Raw genomic sequence first — 22,860 nt, 5'->3', positions numbered from 1 at the left:
CTCGATTTACCGGTCGATCTTCGTTCCTACCCTCACCTATGGTCATGAACTATGGGTCATGACCGAAAGAACGAGATCCCGGATACAAGCGGCTGAAATGAGCTTCCTCCGTAGGGTGGCTGGGCGCACCCTTAGAGATAGGGTGAGGAGCTCAGTCACCAGGGAGGAGCTCGGAGTAGAGCCGCTGCTCCTCCACATCGAGAGGAGCCAGCTGAGGTGGCTCGGGCATCTATTTCGGATGCCCCCCGGACGCCTCCCGAGGGAGGTGTTCTGGGCATGTCCCTCCGGTAGGAGGCCTCGGGGCAGACCCAGGACACGCTGGAGAGACTATGTCTCTCGGCTGGCCTGGGAACGCCTTGGGGTGCCACCGGAGGAGCTGGAGGAAGTGTCTGGGGCGAGGGAAGTCTGGGCAACTCTGCTTGGACTGCTGCCTCCGCGACCCGGCCCCGGATAAAGCGGTAGCCAATGGATGGATGGATGGATGATCAATCCATATCAATTTCAGACTTAAAATAATGAACCAATTTAAGCCCCACCCAGTTTCACTTAAAAAAACGCCCACTTTCAGATTAGGCCTCAACCACTCCGAGTACAGATACAGATACAGATCATTTAGATGGTTGAACAGATACAGATACAGACAGTGGTGTAGTCGCTCATCCCGAGTCCTGGCCTTTCGGGCTCTGTCCCTAATGAAGACCCCCCCCCCCCCCCCCCCCCCCGTCCAGCACGCCGTCTGATCCCGCTTCATCTATAATTTCCTGAACGGTTTTTCACATTTCGTCACGGCAGCGGTCAAACGCAGCTGGACTCGTCATGTAATCGCACCATTTCTGTTCTGGACAAAATGAAAACAACATCTACTGCCAACACTCACTGTAACACTGGCACATATCTCTTTTTTCCTCATCACACTGCAAACATTCACAGAGAACCAAAGGAGGAAGAACTCAAAACATTAGAAATGTTTTTTACGTTTCTACTCTAAATGTTGTGGTGTGAACGGCCTTGATGAAGACAAACCCTGCTGGACACGCCCACTCTCATGTGAAAGCACTGGGAAATTTCTGCATCTGTCTTACAAACCCACAGTGAAGTTGCTGCAGATATAAATTAAAATAAGAATAAGGTTAACGTTGGCTGAAGCTGGCATGTTCCCGTATTTTTGGGAGCTTTTCCTCACTCCCACATGGATAACAAAGGAACAGGAAGAGTCACTGCTCTGGTCTCCCAATGGAAGATCCAGAAATACACTGCCTGTCTTTAAAATGTGTGGGCTGTTTTCAGAGGATAATCAATCGCAGTTCAATGGCACTACAGTCCACTCCCCTGCTCTCAAAACACATAATCCACTTCTGCAGCCCACTCCTGAGCCACGGACCCAACGCTGCCATCCGTCATGAGATTTAAAGTGAGCCAGTGGATCCAGAGGGCTTCATCCTGTCTCCACCTGACAGACGGTGGAGCCTGAAGCATCAATCCTGTCTGTTAAATGATCTGCATGGTTCAGTTTAATGAAATGTCTGCGCAAATATACCAGTTTATTTAACCAGAAGTGACAATTTGATAACTTCCACATTTCTGTCTGTCTCTTTAAATCTGACAAATTTAACAATTTAGTTTTTAACAATTAGTTTTTTATTTATTTTTTTAAAAGGACAATATTTAAAAAAATGTGTTAAAAAAATATGAAAACTGTTGGTGACCAACATCGTGAGCAAAGAAAACTATCAGTTTAATGGCTTCTATACAGACGTATGTGCGCGTTATGGTGTACAGATTGACAGCATGTGTGTGCGTGTGCGTGTGCGTGTGCGCAGCAGACTCACAGGTAGCTGCTTCTCCAGGCAGTTGTTGAAGTTTTTCACTTGATTGGGTTTGAGCTTCTTCAGAGGAATCCTTGTCTCCCCGATGAACTCGTTGTGGCGGAATTTGTCTTCATCACACACTGAAATCCTGCGAGGACAGACAAGAAGTGAGGCGAGAACAAACTAAAGGCTTTTGTTGTGGAGGCCTGAAACTGCAAAGTAATTTTCCAGCCACAGCCTGTTAAGTTCACTCACACTGGTTCAATCATCTCTGCAGCTTGTCCAGACCAGCGCTCTCAACCTCCAGACCAGCACTCTAAACCTCCAGAGCAGTGCTATAAACCTCCAAACCAGCGCTCTCAACCTCCAGACCAGCACTATAAACCTCCAGAGCAGTGCTCTAAACCTCCAGACCAGGGCTCGTCATCAGACTTTCTGGCCTGAAAGAAGCTAATATGAAATCCAGTGTGGACTGGATTGGGTTTGGGATGTTTGGTTTGATGAGTCTGTTCTCACCTGTTCAGCAAAACAGAGGAATGAGGATTCATCAAGAAATTACAAGAAAAATCCAAGAAAACTCAACAATAGATACTTTTTTCAAAACCAAAGCACAATATATTAAAACACACCACAGTTCAGTATAGTACAGTGATACCATTAAATAATTACTGAGAAAGTACATCCAGTGCCTTAACTTCCATACCTGCGGATGTAAATATGTTTGCACTTATTTAATTTGTACAAAACTTAGGCATATGTTTATGGTATATTGTTGAAATGTTGTGTATTGTTAAAATGTTTAATAGTAGAGTGTTTGTCTTTTTCTGTATAGTGTATTTTGCATCGTCTACTCTTTCCTCATGTTTTTGCCGCTGTAACAACTGAATTTGTGGGACGAATGAAGTCCAATCTAATATTATAGTGTTGTAGGGATTAATTTTCTTATAAGGATAACGAGGTACCATTTATGTTGTGTTTGGCTATCGATAATGATTAATAATTATCGAAGATAGTTATTAATTATGTTATTGAAAATTGAATCTGATCTGTATCAGATACCTCAGAGCTCCACCTGTCTTAACAGGAAATGATAGCCAATTCAGTTATATCAGTCTCATAAGATATACTAAACAGTGAATGACAAATTTACATTAATAGTTAAATTGATTACAATTACCACAATTAACAGTTAAGCTTGGAGGATTTTGGAGTTCTTCACACAGAAAAAGTCGATATTTCATTCACCTTTGTGCAAATTGATAAAACAGCAAGTATGATTCCACAAATTATATTTATTTACAATGAAAACAAATAAAACACAGATGCTAACTACAGCTTGGTTGTGTGTGTGTGTGTGTGTGTGTGTGTGTGTGTGTGTGTGTGTGTGTGTGTGTGTGTGTGTGTGTGTGTGTGTGTGTGTGTGTGTGTGTGTGTGTGTGTGTGTGTGTGTGTGTGTGTGTGAAATAACTTGGTTGCTTCCAGCACTACCGGTATTGAAGAGGTGAGTTTTGACAGAAAAAAAATTATATCATCAGAAAACAAGGAGATCTTATGTTCAGTGGGACCTATGGTGATAGCCAAAGAAGAAGAAAGAGAACATCCATGGTGGTGTTGGGATCTGCAGGACCACAGAAAGTTTGTTCATTTTTGGTTAGAGACAATATTCATTTGTCATGAGACGCAGTCATGACATGAATTCTGACCCAGGAATGTGATTGACCATCACACCCAGTGGGGGTGGAGGGCCTTCTGCAGGACCTTCCTCCCCCCCTTTCTGCTCACAAGACTCTTCCCCCATGCAATCAGCCAGTCACTAATTGGTTGAAGCTCTCAGGCTTTGACACCTCTGAAGTCACACGTGGACAAAAGGCTTTCAGCCAGCCTCCATTCTCTCTCTCTTGCAAGAGACTCTTGCAAAGCAAACTCCCAGGAGGTGGGTTGCTGCAGAGCAGCTCATCCAGCGTTAGCACACAGCTAACACGAGAGGCCGGCAACCAGAGGCCTCCACTCCTCAACTCATCTGCTGACCCACCACGAGGGTCAGACCACCCCCTGATCCAGAGAGCAGCACCCAGAGTCTGCTCTCCAGGGAAACCAACCGGTTCCTCCAGGACGGGACCAGGGACCCTCACAGAACTTCGTTGTGTTTTTCCTGAACAAGCAGGAAAACCATCACAGACCTGAGCGACCAGCTCCTCAGTCTGAACAAAGGGAACAACCAGGAGCTGTAAGAAGGACTCCTGAATCGTCAACTTCATCTTCTTCTCCTCGGCCTGCAGAACCAGCAACCACAGTTAGCAGGAGGTGCTAACTACAGGAGAAGACACCGGCTTCCCTCCAGCACGACAACTGAACTCCTTCAAGGAAGTGGTAACAACTGGGCATTACCTGAGATTAGTTAAACCTGATGCTATGATAGAACTGTTTAACTTTCATGAAGATGTGTTGATTCTGTTACAGTGATCGCGTTCTGTTGATAATGATATTAGGCACCGTTATCAACTTGTAAACCAACGTTAGCTCTGCCACAGACACAGGGTCTGCATGCTAATCTGCTTTACTAACTTGTTAACTCGCAATCCTACACATATCACATCAAAGACAACATCACACAGTAACCGAACACCATCTGACGACTCCTGACGTTTTACAAGACAAATCGCAGTCACATCAACTCATTCTAGAAATGGTCCTTTAGCAGAGACACACAGAAGCAGATGCTGTGGCTAGCTTCTATTGTTCTATAGCTATCAGCACATGGTGGAGACCCAGGACAGACTTCCTGTTCTCTGATAACCTCCATTTGGAATGTAGTTTCTTGCGATCCGCCATCTTGTTTTGTAGTTCCATCACACGTCTCACACACACACTCCCTCCAACTCTCTCTCTCTTTCTCTCTCCACACACACACATGCACCTACACACACACACTGTATATAGGTAGTTAGAATCTGTGTTTTATTTGTTTTCATTGTTAATAAATATAATGTTTGGAATCATACTTGCTGTTTTATTAATGTGCACAAAGGTGAATGAAATGTCGACCTCTTCTGTGTCAAGAACTCCAAAATCCTTCAAGCTTTACTGTTAATTCTGGTAATTGTAATTAATTTAACTATTAATTCAAATTCCTGATTAACTGTTTAGTATATCTTATGAGACTGATAGAACTGAATTTGCAATCATTTCCTGTTAAGACAGGTGGTGCGCTGAGGTATCTGATACAGATCAGATTAAATTTCAATAACATTATTAATAACTATCTTTGATAATTATTAATCATTATCGATAGCCAACCAAAACATAAATAGTGATCCATATGAGGACATAATGGTCCCAACAGTGGCAACCTCTTTTAATTTTAATTGGTTTCGAAAAATGTCTGTTTGTTTGAATTTCTTATGTTGGATTATTATAAATAATTTTTACCCATTTTATAAACTTACTTCCTCTGCCAAATCTATCCAATACTTTAAAAAGATAGGGCCATTCAACACTATCGAAAGCCTTTTCCACATCTAAAGATAGGAAAGCACAATCCTTTTCCTCTTTTTTATAGTTTAGAATATTTAAGACCCGTCTTACATTACCATAGCCTTGTCACTTATACAGGCATTCTGATCTTTATTTATTATGTCAGGAAGAATTTTTTGAAGTTGTTTTGCTAATAATTTACAAATAATCTTAAAATCAGAATTAAGGAGACTAATTGGTCTTAGATTATCGCATCTATTTCCCAGGCTTTGGTAGAAGAATAATTAGAGCTTGATTAAAGTACTCTGGAAGGCAGTCTTTTTTCAAAGGTTTTATTGAACATATCTAAAAGTGGTGTCAGTAGTTTACCTTAAATATTGTTAAAACTGACCAAACTTAGCTTGGCCTGGCTTGTCATAAATAGCTTAGATAAGCCTCGGGGGTGAAAGACCGGTGACATGCAACAAAAGGTTGAATGTGACTCTTTGTTTGTGTGGGACTCACTGGTGGGACAGAAGCCCCCCTTCAAACAATCCCCTCAAACAGCCTCCCTTCAAGCAGCCCCCCATCAAACAGCCACAGGAAGGCGGAGACTGACCGCAAGACTATGAAAGAGGCAGCATTTCCGGCGCGAGCTCAGAGTCTCTCTCTGATTCTCACTCTTTCTCTTTTGCTCTCTCTCTCTCTCTGTCGCTCTCTGCTGACGTGGTTCTGGGCAAGAGCTATTCATAGTGAACGGCTTCAGAACCCAGGAATATTCTTGTAAAGGCCAGTACTTTTTCTGTCTGATGTAATAAACTCCTGTGTTAATCCATTCTCAAGGTTTGTAGGTTTATAACTCACTGTGTATCTTTTCTCTCTACTCGGGGAGAAAGATTGTCACTCCCTGTCTGTGCGGATTCGAAGGAAACAGACTTAGACAATATTTTTTTATATATATCTATTGGAAAACTGTCTGGTCCTTCCTGTTTACCTAATTTGATTGAGTCAGTGGCTTGCCCTATTTCTTCCCTATTAATCTGCATTTCAAGCTCTGTTTTAAGGTAATTTGGGATAGCTGTAATATTAAGCCTGTCCAAGGTTACTTTAATATCAATAGCCTTGTTATTTTCTTGGGCATCATATAGAGTCTGGTAATAATATTAAATGCTTCATTATTATCTGTTGGATTTGTTATTGTTTGGCCTTTACTTTCAATGTATGTTATTGTTGTTTTGGTTTCAAGCCATTTAATTTGCCGTGATAATAGTTTTCCGGCTTTGTCCAGTTGTTCGTAAAATGTCTGTTTCAGTCGTAGAAGACTTGATGCAGCTTTGAAGCTAGTAAGTGTCTCATATTCTGCTCTTAAAAGTATTAACTTCTTTTCAGCTTCTGGATCACTTTTTTCAAATATTTTTTCTTGGGTTTTTTAAATTTTGTTTTCCAATTGTAATACAGTGGTCCCTTTTGCGGCCTCGTTTGGCAGATTTTTTGTCTGCACAATTGTTTTTGTTTTTTAACAGCGTATGAAGATGCAGTGTTATACATCCTGATTGGCTAAGGGAGAACCTGCACATTGTATTCTGTGTCCTGATTGGCTGAGGGACTGTAGACCCTTGTCAATCAATCTCCATGTGGTGTCTTGTGTATACAAATGCGTTCGACTTGCCAAATATACATCATATCATGATCCTGCTCTCACTCACCCCTCCCTTCCTGAGAGTTTTCACTCCTCCCCTTCTGTGTTCCCCTTAGCTCCGCCCCTGGGCACTCCTGTTTCCACCTCCTGGTCACAGCTGTTTGTAATTGTCATCAGTGGGTGTATTGAGTTCCCTCTCTTGTAGCTCTGGTTGCCAGTTCGTCTGTGTTCTCACACGATTCGCACCCGCCATTTTTCCTTGTGTTGCCTTTGTGTTTTGACCTTCTGCCTGCCCGACTTTGCCTCCTGGATTTCCTCCTCAATCGCCTGCACTGGTTTTGACCTTGGACTGCCTGACTTCGCTTCTGCTGTGGTTTTAATAATAAACACTTTTGAACTGAGCTTCTTGTCTGCGGTTCAATTGAGTTCCACTAACCCTGACACATCAATGTCTGATCGATTCCAGTGTGACTCTGAAGTGCTGTATGTTTGCCAGTTTTGTTCCTGACAAACCTCACAATGTCGATGAAACGTTCTGCACTGACAAAGGCACCTGTGGTCGCAGCCAAAAGGCAGAGGTATATTTATGTTTTGAAATCGAGGAAGGTTTGAACTTTGGGAGTGTATAAACAAGACAGAAATATGAAAAAAATGTAATTCCTGTCTGAGAAAAGTGTATAAATTGTGTGGTAAAATGTGTATAAAAAGTGTCTATAAAATTTCACTTATTGCGGGTTATTTTTAGAACGTAACCCCTGCGATAAACGAAGGACCAAGATCCAGCCTTGCCTTCTTAGATTTGTAGCCTATATAACTAATAATGTACCCTCTCAGAAATGCTTTAAAAGTAGGGATGAGTGAGTCCACCACTATCTGTATCTGTAACCATCTAAATGATCTGTATCTGCATCTGTACTCTGAACGGGCGGGTAATCGGAATTGGGCGTATTTCAACTGAAACTGAGTGTGGCTTAAATCGGTTCATTATTTTTAATTCTTAAATTGATATGGATTGGTCAGAAGTTGCTTTATTAATTGTTTATTTAAAATCTATTTATTTACAGAACAGCCTCAGAATTGAGATTCAATGTTTTATATATAAACTATATGCAATATATAAAGCTTAGTTTGTAATATTTATTATATATTTATTATTTACAAACAGCCATATACAATAAACATATTAATATAGGCTACTTTGTGTGTTCAACTATATGTGTGTAAGTGGTCTCTAAGACTTTTTATTTTTTAATGATCTGTCTGAACTTCGTGATTCGTGTAAACATCCAGTGGTGGCAAACAGGGAAATAATGTCAGCCTTGTTAGTAGTAAACTGATGTGCCATATGTCAAGATGCAGATATATGACCCCAAACCCTTTGATGCCAGGCTCAAAAAGGGGCGGGGCTCGGGTGATGGTCAAAAAAACATGTTTATGGTCATTTTTATGATCATTTTATGAGGATTTTATTATTTTATGGTTACTTTGAAGAAATGAGCAAGTGTGCCGGTAACTTCCTAAATTAAATTATTGAGAGTTTTTACTGAATTAATCCAGAGGGGTTTAAATCATTTAACTCCTTTGTATACAGGGGATTAAATAGTTTAATACTTGTATTAGGGATGGTTTTAAATGTTTAATACCTGTATTAGAGGATGTTTTTCAACAGTTTAATGTTTAATTCTCTGTATACATGGTCTTAAACAGTTTGACGTTAGAGTCGACCTTTGAACGGTTACTTTGAAGAATTTAGCAGGTGTATTACAACTTCCTAAATTAGTTTATAAGGACTCTGAGAATTTCAAAGAGTTTAAGGTTTAGATTTAAGGAGCCTGTTTTTCTCCCCTCACGGTACGTCTACCAAAAATCTCATCCATGTGGTAAGCCCTGTCTTGAGTCATTTACACATTTTGCAGGTTCGCCTCATAGAATGAACCGTTGATAAGTTCTCCATCATAATCTTTGAATTTGTGTACGGAGGGAGTACAGGGAATGCATTCTGACATGGTAAATACTTCATCCGTAAAACTCTCCTTGTATTTTTTATTGAATGTTCCTCTCACTTTGGATATTCTGATGAGGTCGCCCTCCTTAAATTTAAACTTTCTTTTCTGACCATCGCGAGCTGTCGGTGCGCCATACAGATTGCGAAACATCTTTATGCTTCGTTGAAAAGTGTTGTTGTAACTTCTAACAAAGTCTTGCAAAACCTTGGTGTTGCGAGCCGTGAAATATCTCCACATCCTCGTTTTCAGCGTACGGTTAAATCTGTCAGCCACGGAGGCCTTGAGATCGCTGGCTGTGGAGCAATGTGTGATTTTGTGTTTCTTCATCAGAATCTCAAATTCATTGTTAAAAAATTCCTTCCCGGCATCAGTTTGTAGTTTTTCTGGTTTCTGGCTATCGCAAAAGACTGACTCGAAAGCCTGCACGACCTCACTACTGGTTTTCTTTAAAGCACGCATGTAGGCCTTTTTTGAAAACACATCTATGATGGTCAGCAGATAGATAAAGTCGTCATTATCCCCGGAAAATTCCCTCATATCACAAAGATCTGCCTGAATCTCATTGTACCTGGTATAGTGACAACAAAAGGCATTCTATTCTATTCTAAATTGTTCCAGAGTTCTGGTCACTATACTCTATTCCTAGCAAAATGTATCCTGGCTGGTTTCTGCAGAGTATAGGTATCTTGAAGGAATAAAAATTCTTTCACATCTTCTATCTTCACTTAACCACTGCTCACAAGCAAAAATGGCTGCAGTGGGCCCAGACATACATGAAGACTAATTTTCAACCAGTCTTGTTCACTGATGAGTGCCGTAACAAAATCATCTTCATACATGAGAATGCACCATCTCATGCAGCAAGGAATACCTCTTCATCATTGGCTGCTATGGGTATAAAAGGAGAGAAACTCATGGTGTGGCCCCCATCCTCCCCTGACCCTCCCCCTATTGAGAACCTTTGGCGCATCCTCAAGCAAAAGATCTATGAGGGTGGGATGCAGTTTACATCCAAACAGCAACTCTGGCAGGCTATTCTGGCATCCTGCAACGACATTCAAGCAGAAATTCTCCAAAACCTCACAAGTTCAATGCATGCAAAAATTGTGAAGCTGCTATCAAATAAGGGGTCCTATGTTAAAATGTAAAATGGACCTGTTGATATCTTTGATTAAATTAGCTTTTGATTTCAATAAATATGACCTCATCATGCTGTAAATTCAACAAATGACTTTTTTCAGTTCTTTATAATCTATAAAATGTTTTCAAACTCTGTTGTACGTAATAATTTGGAACAGTGTATTTTAAGTTTTTTATTTCTGAAAAAAACAGTTATCATTGGCAGGTTTGTTCAATAACATTTGAGTTTTGCTCTAGCGGTTGATGATTTGAAAATTATGCTGACTGTCATTTGCGTCAACTATTTAGGAAAATTAAAGGAATATATAATTTGCATAATAATTTGGAACATGGTGTATGTTTACCTGCCACCCATCTTCAAACAGACTTCTGGTTCCATACCTGAGTGTTTTCCGGACCATGTCCTCATCTGTGATGCCGTAGTAGGTCAGCGTCTCGCTCCACACGGGGTTGAGTGTGTTGTGCAGCGTCTTGGTTCGAAGCTTATTGGCCTGAAAGACAAAGAAATATGCAGAGTTGAATTCATGGCTGAGAAAGCGTCATCTGTCAGCTGTTGCATTCATTGAAATGCAGCCAGGAATCATGCAAACACCCTTGACAAACGTACAAAAGCCGTGGAAATGTGTTGACGGCACGTGTGTGAGCTTCACGAGAAGTGACAGGCGTCGAGTGAGGAAGAGACAGCAATCCGGCTCTGTTAAACATGCAGCCAGGAGACACTCAGCAGGAGGTCAGGCTTAACACAGGCGTGAAGATCAGCCGCAGTGCTGAAGCACCAAGGAAACACTCAGAGGTACTGCATATACTGTTTTTATTGAAAAATACATCAGAATGGCAAGAATCTTTGAAGTGGCATAAATCTACCAAATCCAGAAAATGTTCTCTACTTGCTACAAACCTGTTGATTTTAGCAGTTCAAGAGTCCACCACAAGGTGGTGCCTAGAGTCCTTCAAATAATCGGTAAGAGGAATAATAAAGACAAGAATGTGTTTTACCAGGTCTGATTTTATTACTGGATCTGTTCTGACCTGGTCTGGGAACAAAAGTGCAAAATCAGGCAATGTTTTACACAACGTACAAATGAAAATGCATTATTTTTGTGTTTTCGTTTCAGAAAAAGTTTGCGTTTACGACGCAGCTGTGTAACGAACATGTCATGCCCCACTCCTCAGAGGCCTCCTAGGGTTGGGTTTTTTCCCTCTTCTGTCTCTCCTCCCCTTTTGTTTCAGGCTGTGTTTGAGGAAGTGGGAGTTGCTGAGGGATTCATTACCTGATTCTGTTCAGCTGCGACGACCGGGTGGAACTCGTCTTCTCATGATTATCTGCACCTCTTAAATGGGTGTTGTCTCCCAGTTTTTGTGTTATACTAACGCCACTTCCTTCTGCTCCCCTTTGAAGACTCGCCAGCCTCAGCTTCCCCTGCTTGTGCACCGTGACCAAACCTGACTCTTGCCCCTAGTAACTCCTGCTTCCGCAACCCAGCCTCAGCCTCCTGCCACCGGAGCCCACAGAACCTTCTGTTCCCTCGCTTTTGTAAATAAACTCTTCCATTGTACTCGTCTGTCTCCAGCTGGTTTATCCGCACCTGAGCCTCCGAAATCAGACCGTAACAGAACACGCAGTTCGTTCCTCACTTTCAGCACTCGCAGCACATTATTTCAGCACTTTAAATGTTCACCAGCACTTTGAGCAGCACTCAGTACTTTAAGATGATGCTATTTGCACATATATAAATGAAATTTGCACACAACTGTTGTTTTTAATTTATTTATTGAATCTTCTGTTGTTGTCCATAGATCCAGCCACCTGTGGATGCAACACAAAAATTAATTGATAACTGAGCATTGTGCAATATATGTGTATTTAAGACTGGCTGATTCTTTTAGTTGTTGATTTGTGTGCTGTAAATGGTTTTAGATATTGGTGAGAGTGTGTTGTGTGTTGTGTGGTCTGAGAGGAGAGTTTTTACTTACCTTCCTCTCTTGTGTTCAGAATGGTGTCTGGATAAAAGATTCCCCCTGGAACAGACACCGCTAAAGAAGATTTCGGGATGAACCAAGAGGAGGAGCAAGTGGGGATTGTGGCACATAGTTTTAGCAGGGTTTGGGATTTAGTTCACTATTCTGAAAACGGTGGAATTTCCGTGCTAAGCCACTAGTGGGTGCTGTTATTTGTTTTTGTAATGAAACCACATACACATGCAGCAGAGAACAATGGACTCTAAACATTAACAACACGAAAACACGGACATTCTAGTGGACAGACCACCAAGTTGGATTGTTATTACCGTGACTGTAAAAATAAAACTACCAAGTCCTGCCCTCGCCCATAGTGAGGTGAGATCAGCTCCAGTGACCCTTAACAGTATGATGGATATATTCTGCTGCATATGTATGGGGTTTCATTACAAAAACAAATAACATGAAAATGGGCATTGATTTCAGAACATGAACACATAAAAGTTTCCAAATGCAAAAATGATGCACTTTCACTTGAAATGTTGTGTTTTTGGCTGTCTCCATGGCGACCGAGCCCGAGAGCAGAGGCGGATTTTGGTATGGGCGAAGTCGCCAGCTGCCCAGGGTGCAAACTCAACAGGGACTTATCATGCACCGGCTCAGATATGGTCTTGTTACTTGGCCTCTTTCTGTTTAGACAGCTGTCAGCTCCTGCAATTAAAACCAGAGCAACACTATGGCAAGGACATAAACTTTATCTTTTATTGCTGAACCAGTTCAGAGAAATGTATTTCTGAAAACAAATAGCTACAGAGCAGCATTTTTAACAGCACAACCTGACAGCTTTAAATGATGTGTTGAGGTATATCACGTAAGCCTTCCGACATGTTAAAAAGCTACAGAGCTCACACATAGGGCTTTTCCACAGGAAAGAACCAGGAGCTAGTTCAGGACCGGTGCCAGGGCCAGTTCATAAATGAGCACTGCCTTGGAACATTTTTTATTTTTTTTTTCCACTTAATGGAGCCAAGTGAGAGCCACATCATTGTGTCACTCCAAAACGTGATACGTCACTGATTTCACCGATAAGCGCTGACAGCGTTCATACAAGAATGAGGAGATATACTGTATTCATAGGTTTGGTCCGAGTCGCTCCATCTAGTCTGGCCTCAACCTCAGATGCAGACCAAAGAGCCAGAAAACATTGAGTCTCCTCATATCTCTATTGTTGTTTTTTCACGTCCATCTTGTTTTAGTCTGGAGCCTTGTAAGGAGAAATGTTTCATTATCATTTGTTCATGCTTGTGCAAATTCTGTGCAGACCTTTGAGTGCAGCGGACTGCAGCCCTGCACCTCACATGAGATCTTTATCTGTTAAATGTTTGTGTTTCTCCCCCCTTCGAATTAGTTGTGTTTTTACGATCCTGTAAGACAGACCACAGGACCCAGTTTGAACCAGTTTGTTTTTACAACTTGTGAACCCGCTCACTGAGCTATCAATAAAGAAGGCTGGTAGAGAGCGTTCTGTGAAGACTTCTGGGTGAACCCTGTGAGGTGAACTTGGTGTCTTCCCTTACTGCAAGTACCTTGATTGTTTCTTGATTCACGTGTCTTCTCTTTATTTACCTATTTCAGGGGTTTAGACCTGACAAGCTTTCGAGTGGCCAGAGAGAGAAAAAAAAAATATGCGTGAATGAGCTTGGGTCTTATTTTTCAACATTTGGGCATTACATAGTAACTTTCTGCTCCTTTCTCTTTTTTTCTGGACGTGACGTGACGTGAATCAAATGGTTCAACATCAGGAGGAATGGAGGTGTAGAATGGTTGAATGCAGTGCTATGGTGCAACACCTCTTCCACCTTGTAGTTAGCAATAACTCCAGCGATAACTCCACCCCCGGCTGATGACGTATCTGGCCCCGCTCTGGCCCTGCTCTGGCCCTGCTTTGGTTCCGCTCTGGCCCAGCAATAAAGTGGGGTCAGCATAGCACCAGTTTAGCCCCTGATAGGCTGGGGCTTTAGCAGTGGAAAGACATAGAACCGGTGCTAAATCTGGCCCTGGCTCCGAACTGGTTCTTTCCAGTGGACAAGCCTCCACAGTAGCAAGACTGCATGCTAAACATAATTTAAATATGACAGATACAGTCATCAGCAAGCTGGAACGTGCATGCGCACGGCATGTGTGCAAAGAAGACCACTCTTCGTGCGCTTGGGGATAGGGAGGTTTCGTTGGATCAGGGCAGAAAACCAGCCAGGTCTGCCATTGCCAGAGAATTTTTCGAAAAGTTCCACCTTGGTGAGCTGTTTTCAGTAAATCTCATTTTCAGTGGCTTTGTGCGCCATTGTTTTGTAAGCTGAAAGCAAAACACAACAAAAGCTTTGGGGTTTCACTTGAAGTTGTTGCTGGTGTAAACGCAGCCTCAGTGGGACATTTAGCACCACATCTTGCAGGTGTTGCAGACCAGATGTTCTGGTTGAAAACAAAGAAATCCAGAAGTGTTCAGAGACTCTCAGGCACATCGACAGAGCATCACCGTTTCACCGTGGTGTTGCTGTCAGCCCTCCACCCTTTAATCTGCAATAACTACGGGTATTTCATTGTGTTTGATTGTGCTCTCGGAGGAGGCGGAGCTGTGATCCGGCTTTGCAGCGGTGAAACTTCACTTCTGATTAGAGCCAGCAGAAATTATGACCTCTTTCGCGGCTCCTAATGAGGCTTTCAGATGAGCCAATCTTTATTTTGAGAACAAGCGCAGAGGAAATTTGAGCAGGGAGAAGGTGATGTAACTTTATTTTTTCAATCCATCCATGCCACTTATCCGGGGCCGGGTCACGGAGGCAGCAGTCCGTGGACTTTATTTTTTATTTTTATTAAAGATGTGAGTCGTCCAGCTGAGTCAAATCCAAGAGGCAACTTGCTCTTATGTGTTTGACTAATCATGACTGTACGAGTGGCGGTGAACACGATTCATTTTGGTGACTTGGTTAACTTTCACATTGGGGTAGTTCTGGACTCGGTTACCTTGGGAGGGAGGGGAGCCGGGAATTTTCACACCTTCATTTGGTTCAGGTGGCGTTCACATTCACTTTAGAGACCATATCAGACCACCTGGAAAATGTCACACAATTACAACATCTGCTGGTTTGGGGCGCTGTCACCTGAAATAAATACTGACCAGAAAGGAAGTAAAGAAGAAACATGGCTCATCGAATGATCCAGACTGAAAGTTGAAGTCCTACAGCTTTAGCCCGTGATGGCTAAGCTAAGTAGCTTGTGGCTAATGGGTAGCCACAAACAACCATCTGCTCTTCAGACCAGATATCAATAAGCACCTTTTTCACTAATTCTTACTCACTACTTTACGTCTGCCTGCCAGATATTTTGCCACTTTTTCTTTCTGTGTCTGCTTTTTCTGATTCACGTGTTTAGCTTGGTTTGTTTACAAGCAGAATGCATTGTGCACCACGTCATGTCCTCTCCACCAGCCTGCTAGAAATATTGTTTGTACACGAAGCGAGACCGAGGTTTTCAAAGAGACCAGAGATCTCTTGCTGGCTCCAGTTCAGAGTTCATGGGCGTGTTCACATCACACAAATGATATGGTTTTTCCTTGAAGAGACTCCAGTCTGGATCAAAAGAGGAATGTGAAGACACCCTGAGTCATTCAGTAACGTGATCCATGCCAAATCCAAGTCTGTGGCATTTTCACTCACAGGAGTCAGTGAAACATACAAGTCTGTATCTCTCTGGTGAGTCTATTCTCATCAAACTGTTTACTGATCATTCCCAAAGAGCTACAGAAACATCTGCCAGTTAGTACTGTGTAAATAAAACCTTGATCCCTGAAAAGACAAAAGCAAAACACTTATGAAGCAGGTAGGGGAAACTCTAAGTTGTAAAATCACAAGAATGAAACAAATCAAAGCGACTTTCAAGAAGTAATTTAGTCCTGTCATCTCTTATCTTTTGATAGAAATGTTCCACTTAACACCTGAGAACTGTGTGTGTGTGTGTGTGTGTGTGTGTGTGTGTGTGTGTGTGTGTGTGTGTGTGTGTGTGTGTGTGTGTGTGTGTGTGTGTGTGTGTGTGTGTGTGTGTGTGTGTGTGTGTGTGTGTGTGTGTGTGTGTTAGGGTTAGGGTTAGGGTGTTAAGGTTGGCGGCAACTTCTGCTTGGAAGGAGTGACAAAAAACACAGAAACTGGGGTTTTATTGGACTTGGAGATAGACACACCTGTCTGTAGATGTTTTGAATAATAGACTTTATTTTAATTTGTGGGAATTTTTTGGGGTGCTAATTTGCACATTTTTATAGTATATTGACATTTTTCTTATATGTTTTTTCTGCCTGCTTTGTCTGATACTTTGATGTACTGCTGTTAGTCTGGGCAAGCACACTCTTGAAAAAGAGATATTTAATCTCAACAAGGTTTTTCTTTTAAAATAAAGGTAAAATAAAATTTGGGGGCTAAGAGAGTCTCAAAATTATGAGTTTCTGTCCCTTGCCATCTTGTTAGGATCTCACAAGACCACTGGTTCATTTCTAATGAAAAACAATCTTCCTTTGTCCCTGAGCATCTGGAGCAGGGTGTCACAGCCCGCAGATGTCTCCTTCTGTGTTGTTGTTTTTGTGTGTGTGTGATCGTAGGCGGAGCAGACGGAGCAGGACGCACACCTGAAGCGGATGAGGAAGCCAGTATTTAAGGACCGGGATTCCAGGCGCTCATCGCAAGATCGTTACGTTTACTCTGCGGTACCTAGACCCTGCCCTTCGTGTTGTTTGTTATGAGACTGTTCGCTTCGCGTTTGGAAGCTCCAGAGTATTCTGACCTGAGTTTGTTCTCCCGTACAGTCCCGGTGTGCGCCGCTCCGTCCTGCTCGGAGGTTCCCGTCTCCGTGACGCCGGACTCTGCTCCTACGACCCCTCGCCCCGGATTGCCGCTCCGTTGGAGAGACTACAATAAACTTTATTTTCAATCTACATCCCGGACTAGTTGGCGTTTGAATCCTGTTCACCACCAACCCTGACACAGGGGGTCCTGTTGCCAATGCAGCCCATGCATGCAAATCCTCCCCCTCTTTCTGCTCAATGGAGTCTGACTTCTCCCCATGCACCGATTGGGTGAGACCCCAAAGTTCGACATCTTCAAATCCCTCACTTCACCAAAAAGTATTTGGAAAGATTCTCCAAAAACAAGCTTTGCTCCCACTTGTCGACTTTGGAGGTAGGTTGCTGGAAGCAGCTAACACCAGAGGCCTGCAAACCAAAGGCCTCCACTCCTCAACTTCTCTTCTGACCCGACCACGAGGGTCAGACCTTCCCTCCGACCCAGAGACCAGCATCCAGTGTCTGATCTCCCATCAACCAGGGAAGACCAACCAATTTCTCCAAGACGAGACTGAGGAAATGACACCTCACAGAACCTCTATGTGTTAAGAGGATCAGTAAGAAATTTTTTGTTGTGTTTGGCTATCGATAAAGATTAATAATTATTGAAGATAGTTATTAATAATGTTATTGAAAATTTTATCTGATCTGTATCGCATACCTTGAAGCACCACCTGTCTTGACATGAAATGATGGCCAATTCAGTTATATCAGTCTCATAAGATATACTGAACAGTTAATCAGGAATTTGAATTAATAGTTAAATTAATTACAATTACCAGAATTAAAAGTAAAGCTTGAAGCATTTTGGAGTTCTTGACACAGAAAAAGTTGACATTTCATTCACACTTGTGCTCATTAATAAAACAGCAAGTATGATTCCAAAAATTATATTTATTTACAATGAAAACAAATAAACAGATTCTAACTACCTATATACAGCTTGGTGTGTGTCGGTGTGTGTGTGTGTGTGTGTGTGTGTGTGTGTGTGTGTGTGTGTGTGTGTGTGTGTGTGTGTGTGTGTGTGTGTGTGTGTGTGTGTGTGTGTGTGTGTGTGTGTGTGTGAGACGTGTGATGGAACTGCAAAACAAGATGGCGGATCACAAGAAACTACCTTCCAAATGGAGGTTATCAAAGAGCAGGAAGTCTGTCCTGGGTCTCGCTGGAGAACAATGGAACATGGAAGCTAGTCTTTAGCGTCTGCTTCCTGAGTGTCTCTGTTAAAGGACCATTTCTAGAATGAGTTTATGTGAATGCGACTTGCTTTGTAAAACATCCGGAATCATCAGATGGTGTTCAGTTAGTGTGTGTTGTTGTCTTTGATGTGATATGTGTAGGGTTGTAAGTTAACAAGTTAATAAATGCAAAGATTAGCATGCAGACCCTGTGTCTGTGGCAGAGCTAACGTTGATTTACAGATTGATAACTGCTCCTAATATCATTATCAATAGAACTCAATCACTGTAACAGAATCAACACATCTTCATAACAGTTAAACAGTTCTACACATAGCATCAGATTTAACTTATCTCAGGTAATACCCAGTTGTTTGCTACCACTTCCTTGGTGTCTTTAAAGAAGGAGTTCAGTTGTTGTCCTGACTGGCGGGAAGTAAGTAAGTAAACTTTATTTATACAGCGCCTTTCACAGACCAAGGTCACAAAGCGCTTCACAGTTTCAGTACAAACATAAACAGGAATAAAATGCAAATACAGATTTAAAAGGCCAAGACAACACATTGATAGACATAACATCCCAAAAAGAATTAAAGCTGCAAGCAGCATTGGACGGGACCTTGAGACTGCCCGTCGGGGGGGTGGCTATGAACGGTTAATAAAATAATATATTATTTAAGTAAAAAAATTTTAAAAAAAAATTAGGACTTTTATTTTGAAAAAACGGCGTCAAAACCAGCTAATTAGCCAGTGATTTGTGACCGCAGCGCCTCCATTAGGCCACCTACCATATTTCAGCTCAATCGAACAATGTTTAGTAGCATGCTAATGGTCATGCTACGCCGCAAGCTAGCGGATCCACCTGAAAATCTCAGTGTGGTACTCCCCAGGTTGCCCCGATCCCAAATATGGTCTTACTTCAATTCTAGTGTCAATGACACTGCACTTATAGAACGACAAAGGTTTTTCAAAAACATCCACCAACATGAATTTGAGGGCCTTTGGCCAGGCCTCCTACAGAGGTCAGTGTGGGATGATAGAGTGACCAGGTGGAGTGCCGGGCCTAGGAGGCCCGGCTTTGTTGGCGGTGTACGAAGGTGTGAATGATGCAGCAATAAAGGTTTTTCACAAACTTCCACCAACATGAATTTGAGGGCCTTTGGCCAGGCCTCCTACAGAGGTCAGTGTGGGACATGAGAGTGACCTGGTGGAGTGCCGGGCCTAGGAGGCCCGGCTTTGTCGGCGGTGTACAAATTACAAAAGAGAGCTGCCGTTGGCCACTACCTGGTGGCGAAATTCTATATTGTTTTTCGAATGTTTTTTCTTATTATTATTATTATTCCGTTTTTTTTGCGCTCTCACTCATTTTTCACCCCCTAAACACGAAAACTACGTGACCAAATTTGGCAGGCTCGTCAAGTCTGCGCTCCATTCGAGATTTCTATAAAAAAAATTCCAAGAAAGTCCAAAAATGGCTCTCTAGTGCCAACTAGAAATTTGAAATCGCCCGCCACACTCCGTAGGAATGTCGTAGAGAAATGTCGCGAATACGAAATTTGTTCGTCTACTCGAGCCCTACGACTCACGCGCCACCAGGTCAGTCTCATGTCACACACTGACCTTTGTTGGAGGCCTGGCCTGAGACATGTAATTCATGTCGGTGGAAGTTTTTGAAAAACCTTAACGATCAAAGTGAGGTGCAGCTGCTGTGAAAATCTACAGCAGGATTGCGGAATCCTGCTCCGGGGACCGGGGGAGGGGGAGGGGGAGCATCTTGGTGACATTTTCAGGATCTCATAGGCCTAGCATGCCCGTTAGCATTCTAACAAACATTATCCGATTGAGCTGAAATTTGGTAGGTGGCCTAATGGGGCCGCTGCGGTCATGAATCACTACACAATTAGCTGGTTTTGAGCCCGTTTTTTTCAAAATAAAAGTCATTAAAAAAATACTCTTTTTTTACACTTACAAAATGATCATTAACTGGTCTAGAGGATCGTGGCCACACCGATGGGCTTGAGCCACAGTTTACGAAAGGCCAGGCCAAAGGCCTGGCCAAGGCTAGGTTCCTTTTGTAATCTGTACACAACTGACAAAGGCCCTCAAACTCATGTCGGTAGAAGTTTTTGAAAAACCTTTATTGTTCCATAAGTGCAGTGTCATTCACACCAGAATTGAAGTAAGACCAGGTTCGGGATCGGGGCAACCTGGGGAGTACCCAACAGACATTTTCAGGCAGCTCAGCTAGCTTGCGGCTTAGCATGCCTGTTAGCATGGTCGCAAACATTGTCTGATTGAGCTGAAATTTGGTAGGTGTCCTAATGGGAGTGATGCGGTCACGAATCACTAGCTAATTAGCTGGTTTTGATGCAGTTTTTTCAAAATAAAAGTCATAATTTTGTAAAAAAAAATTTTAACTTAATAAAATAAAATTAATCGGTCTAGAGGATCGTCCCCACCCCGAAGGGCATTCTTTTGCGAGGTCCCGTCCAATGCTGCTTGCAGCTTTAATTTTACATGAGATTATGGCGTGCCACACTTTTGACGAGCGTGCCAAATTTGGTCACGTAGTTTTCGTGTTTAGGGGGTCAAATTTGGGATCCCGGCACGAAAGAAAAAGAAAAAAAAAGAAGAAGAAAAAACATTCGAAAAACAATATATAATTTCGCCACCAGGTAGTGGCCGCACCCCCTTCGGTGGCGCGGCCACTCAGAGGGTCAGGAGAGGGCCTGGATGAGTCACTTTTGGCGACGACGAAATACAAAAGAGACCTGCCGTTGGCGAGGTCCCTAACTAAGCGAAAGCCTGAACAAATAAATAGGTCTTAAGTTGACCCTTGAAGGAATCAACAGACTCAGCAGAACGCAGAGAGAGCGGGAGATCGTTCCAAAGCTTGGGAGCAACAGCCTGGAAGGACCTGTCTCCTCTGGTCTTGAACCGAGTACGTGGAACCATCAGGAGGTTCTGATCCACAAACCTCAGAGCCCTGGCTGGGGCGTAAGGCTGGATCAGGTCTCTGATATAAGATGGAGCCTGACCATGCAAAGCTCTGGTTAAAACCAGAATTTTGAAATTGATCCTGTAGGACACCGGCAGCCAATGGAGAGCTTTAAGGACAGGGGTGATGTGCATCCTCCTGTTTGTGCGGGTCAGGATTCTCGCTGCAGAGTTCTGCACTAACTGCAGGCGAGACAACTCCTTCTTGTTTAGACATGAAAACAAACTGTTACAATAGTCTAAACGCGAAGACACAAAAGCATGAATAATCACCTCCAAATCATTTTGCAAAACCATTTTCCTGACTTTGGAGATTCTCCTCAGCTGGAAAAAGCAGTTCCTGGTCAGCTGTTTACAGTGTTGCACCAGCGACATGTCTTTGTCAAGAATAACACCCAGGTTTCTTAGGCTCAGTTTAACAGACTGGCCTAAATCCCCTAAGTGCTGGGTTATCCCTGGAATTAAATTGTCAGGGGCTATAACCAATGTTTCTGTTTTGTCTGTACTTAACTGCAAAGTGTTTTCACTCAGCCATTGCTTGATTCCAGCTAAGCAATGGACCAAGGAATCAAGCCTGTGGAGCTCAGTTGGCTTAAAAGTGCAGTAGAGCTGGATATCATCGGCAAAGATGTGGTAAGATACATCACAAAAACTCTGGATGATTTTCCCTAACGGTAGCAAATACAACAAAAACAATACAGGACCTAAAACAGAACCTTGAGGGACTCCACATAACACGTCTGCTGATTCAGACCTTTTCTGGTTAGCTGTCACACTAAAGCTGCGACCAGAAAGGTAAGATGTGAACCACTGAAGAACTGACCCCGACAGTCCTACTTCGTCCCTCAGTCTTCTCAGCAGGATCTGGTGGTCGACAATGTCAAAGGCTGAGGACAGATCCAGGAGAACAAGAACAGTGCACTTTCCGGAGAGTGATGTTTACGAAAGCCAGACTGAAATGTCTCGTGCATGTTGTTTAGATCCAGGAATATTGACAGCTGTTCCGAGACCACCTTCTCAAGGATCTTGGACAAAAAAGGGAGCTTGGAAATAGGCCTGAAATTACTGAGCTCAGTCCGGTTAAAGCCTGCCTTCTTAAGTAATGGCTCTACTATGGCATGTTTAAAAGGATTGGGAAACACGCCTGAAGAAAGCGAGAGGTTCACCATTTTGGTGACCCAGGGGCCAATTACCTCAAAAACTTTACCAAAAAGCCTGGATGGGAGGACGTCAGATGAGCAAGAGGATGGTTTCATTTTTGTCACCAACGTCGAAATGTCAGCAAGAGACACAGACTTAAAGGAGGACCACAAGCTAGGGTCCGGCTCAGTGACAGCAGGGGGACCCCTCAAAACGGGAGGGATTTTCTCCCTGATCAACTTAATTTTCTCAGTGAAAAATCTCAAGAAGGAATTACTGTCTGCTTCACAAAATACAGGGGTAATTGGAGCATCTGGACAAACAAGGGAATTTATAGTGTCAAACAACACTTTGGGATTCTTCTTATTTAGTGAAACCAGTTTTCGGATATAGTCCGATCTGGCATTCTCCATCATTTCATTAAATGAGGCCACAAGGTCTTTCAGATGAAGTCTGTGCACCTCAAGGTTGGTCGATTTCCACAGACGCTCAATCTTTCGACAAAGTCTCTTCAGACCCAAGATGGCCTCATTCGTCCAAGGACACACTGTCTTCAGTATTGACAGGTTGAATTTAACAGGAGCCACCTGATCTAAAATTTCAATACAGTGAGTATTAAAACAGTGCATGAAATTGTTCACATCAAGGCAGTCCGTGA

The 22,860-nt window shown here is 42.6% G+C and overlaps 1 protein-coding gene across 1 annotated transcript in view; it reads right to left on the bottom strand.

The window, feature by feature from the left end:
• doc2b (double C2-like domains, beta) overlaps positions 1–22,860 on the bottom strand; it is a gene marked incomplete at both ends in the record, with an annotated part of 238,265 nt that overhangs the window by 31,934 nt on the left and 183,471 nt on the right. The window contains 2 exons of the mRNA XM_080508313.1: positions 1,830–1,956; positions 10,428–10,537. Coding sequence (XP_080364439.1) covers positions 1,830–1,956; positions 10,428–10,537 — 237 coding nt within the window. The remainder of the gene's footprint in view (positions 1–1,829; positions 1,957–10,427; positions 10,538–22,860) is intronic.

The sequence above is a fragment of the Blennius ocellaris genome, assembly GCF_963422515.1.
Source record: "Blennius ocellaris genome assembly, chromosome: 14".
Lineage (NCBI taxonomy): Eukaryota > Metazoa > Chordata > Actinopteri > Blenniiformes > Blenniidae > Blennius > Blennius ocellaris.
Note: the sequence above shows the minus strand (reverse complement) of the source record. Positions and strands in the feature narration are given on the sequence as shown.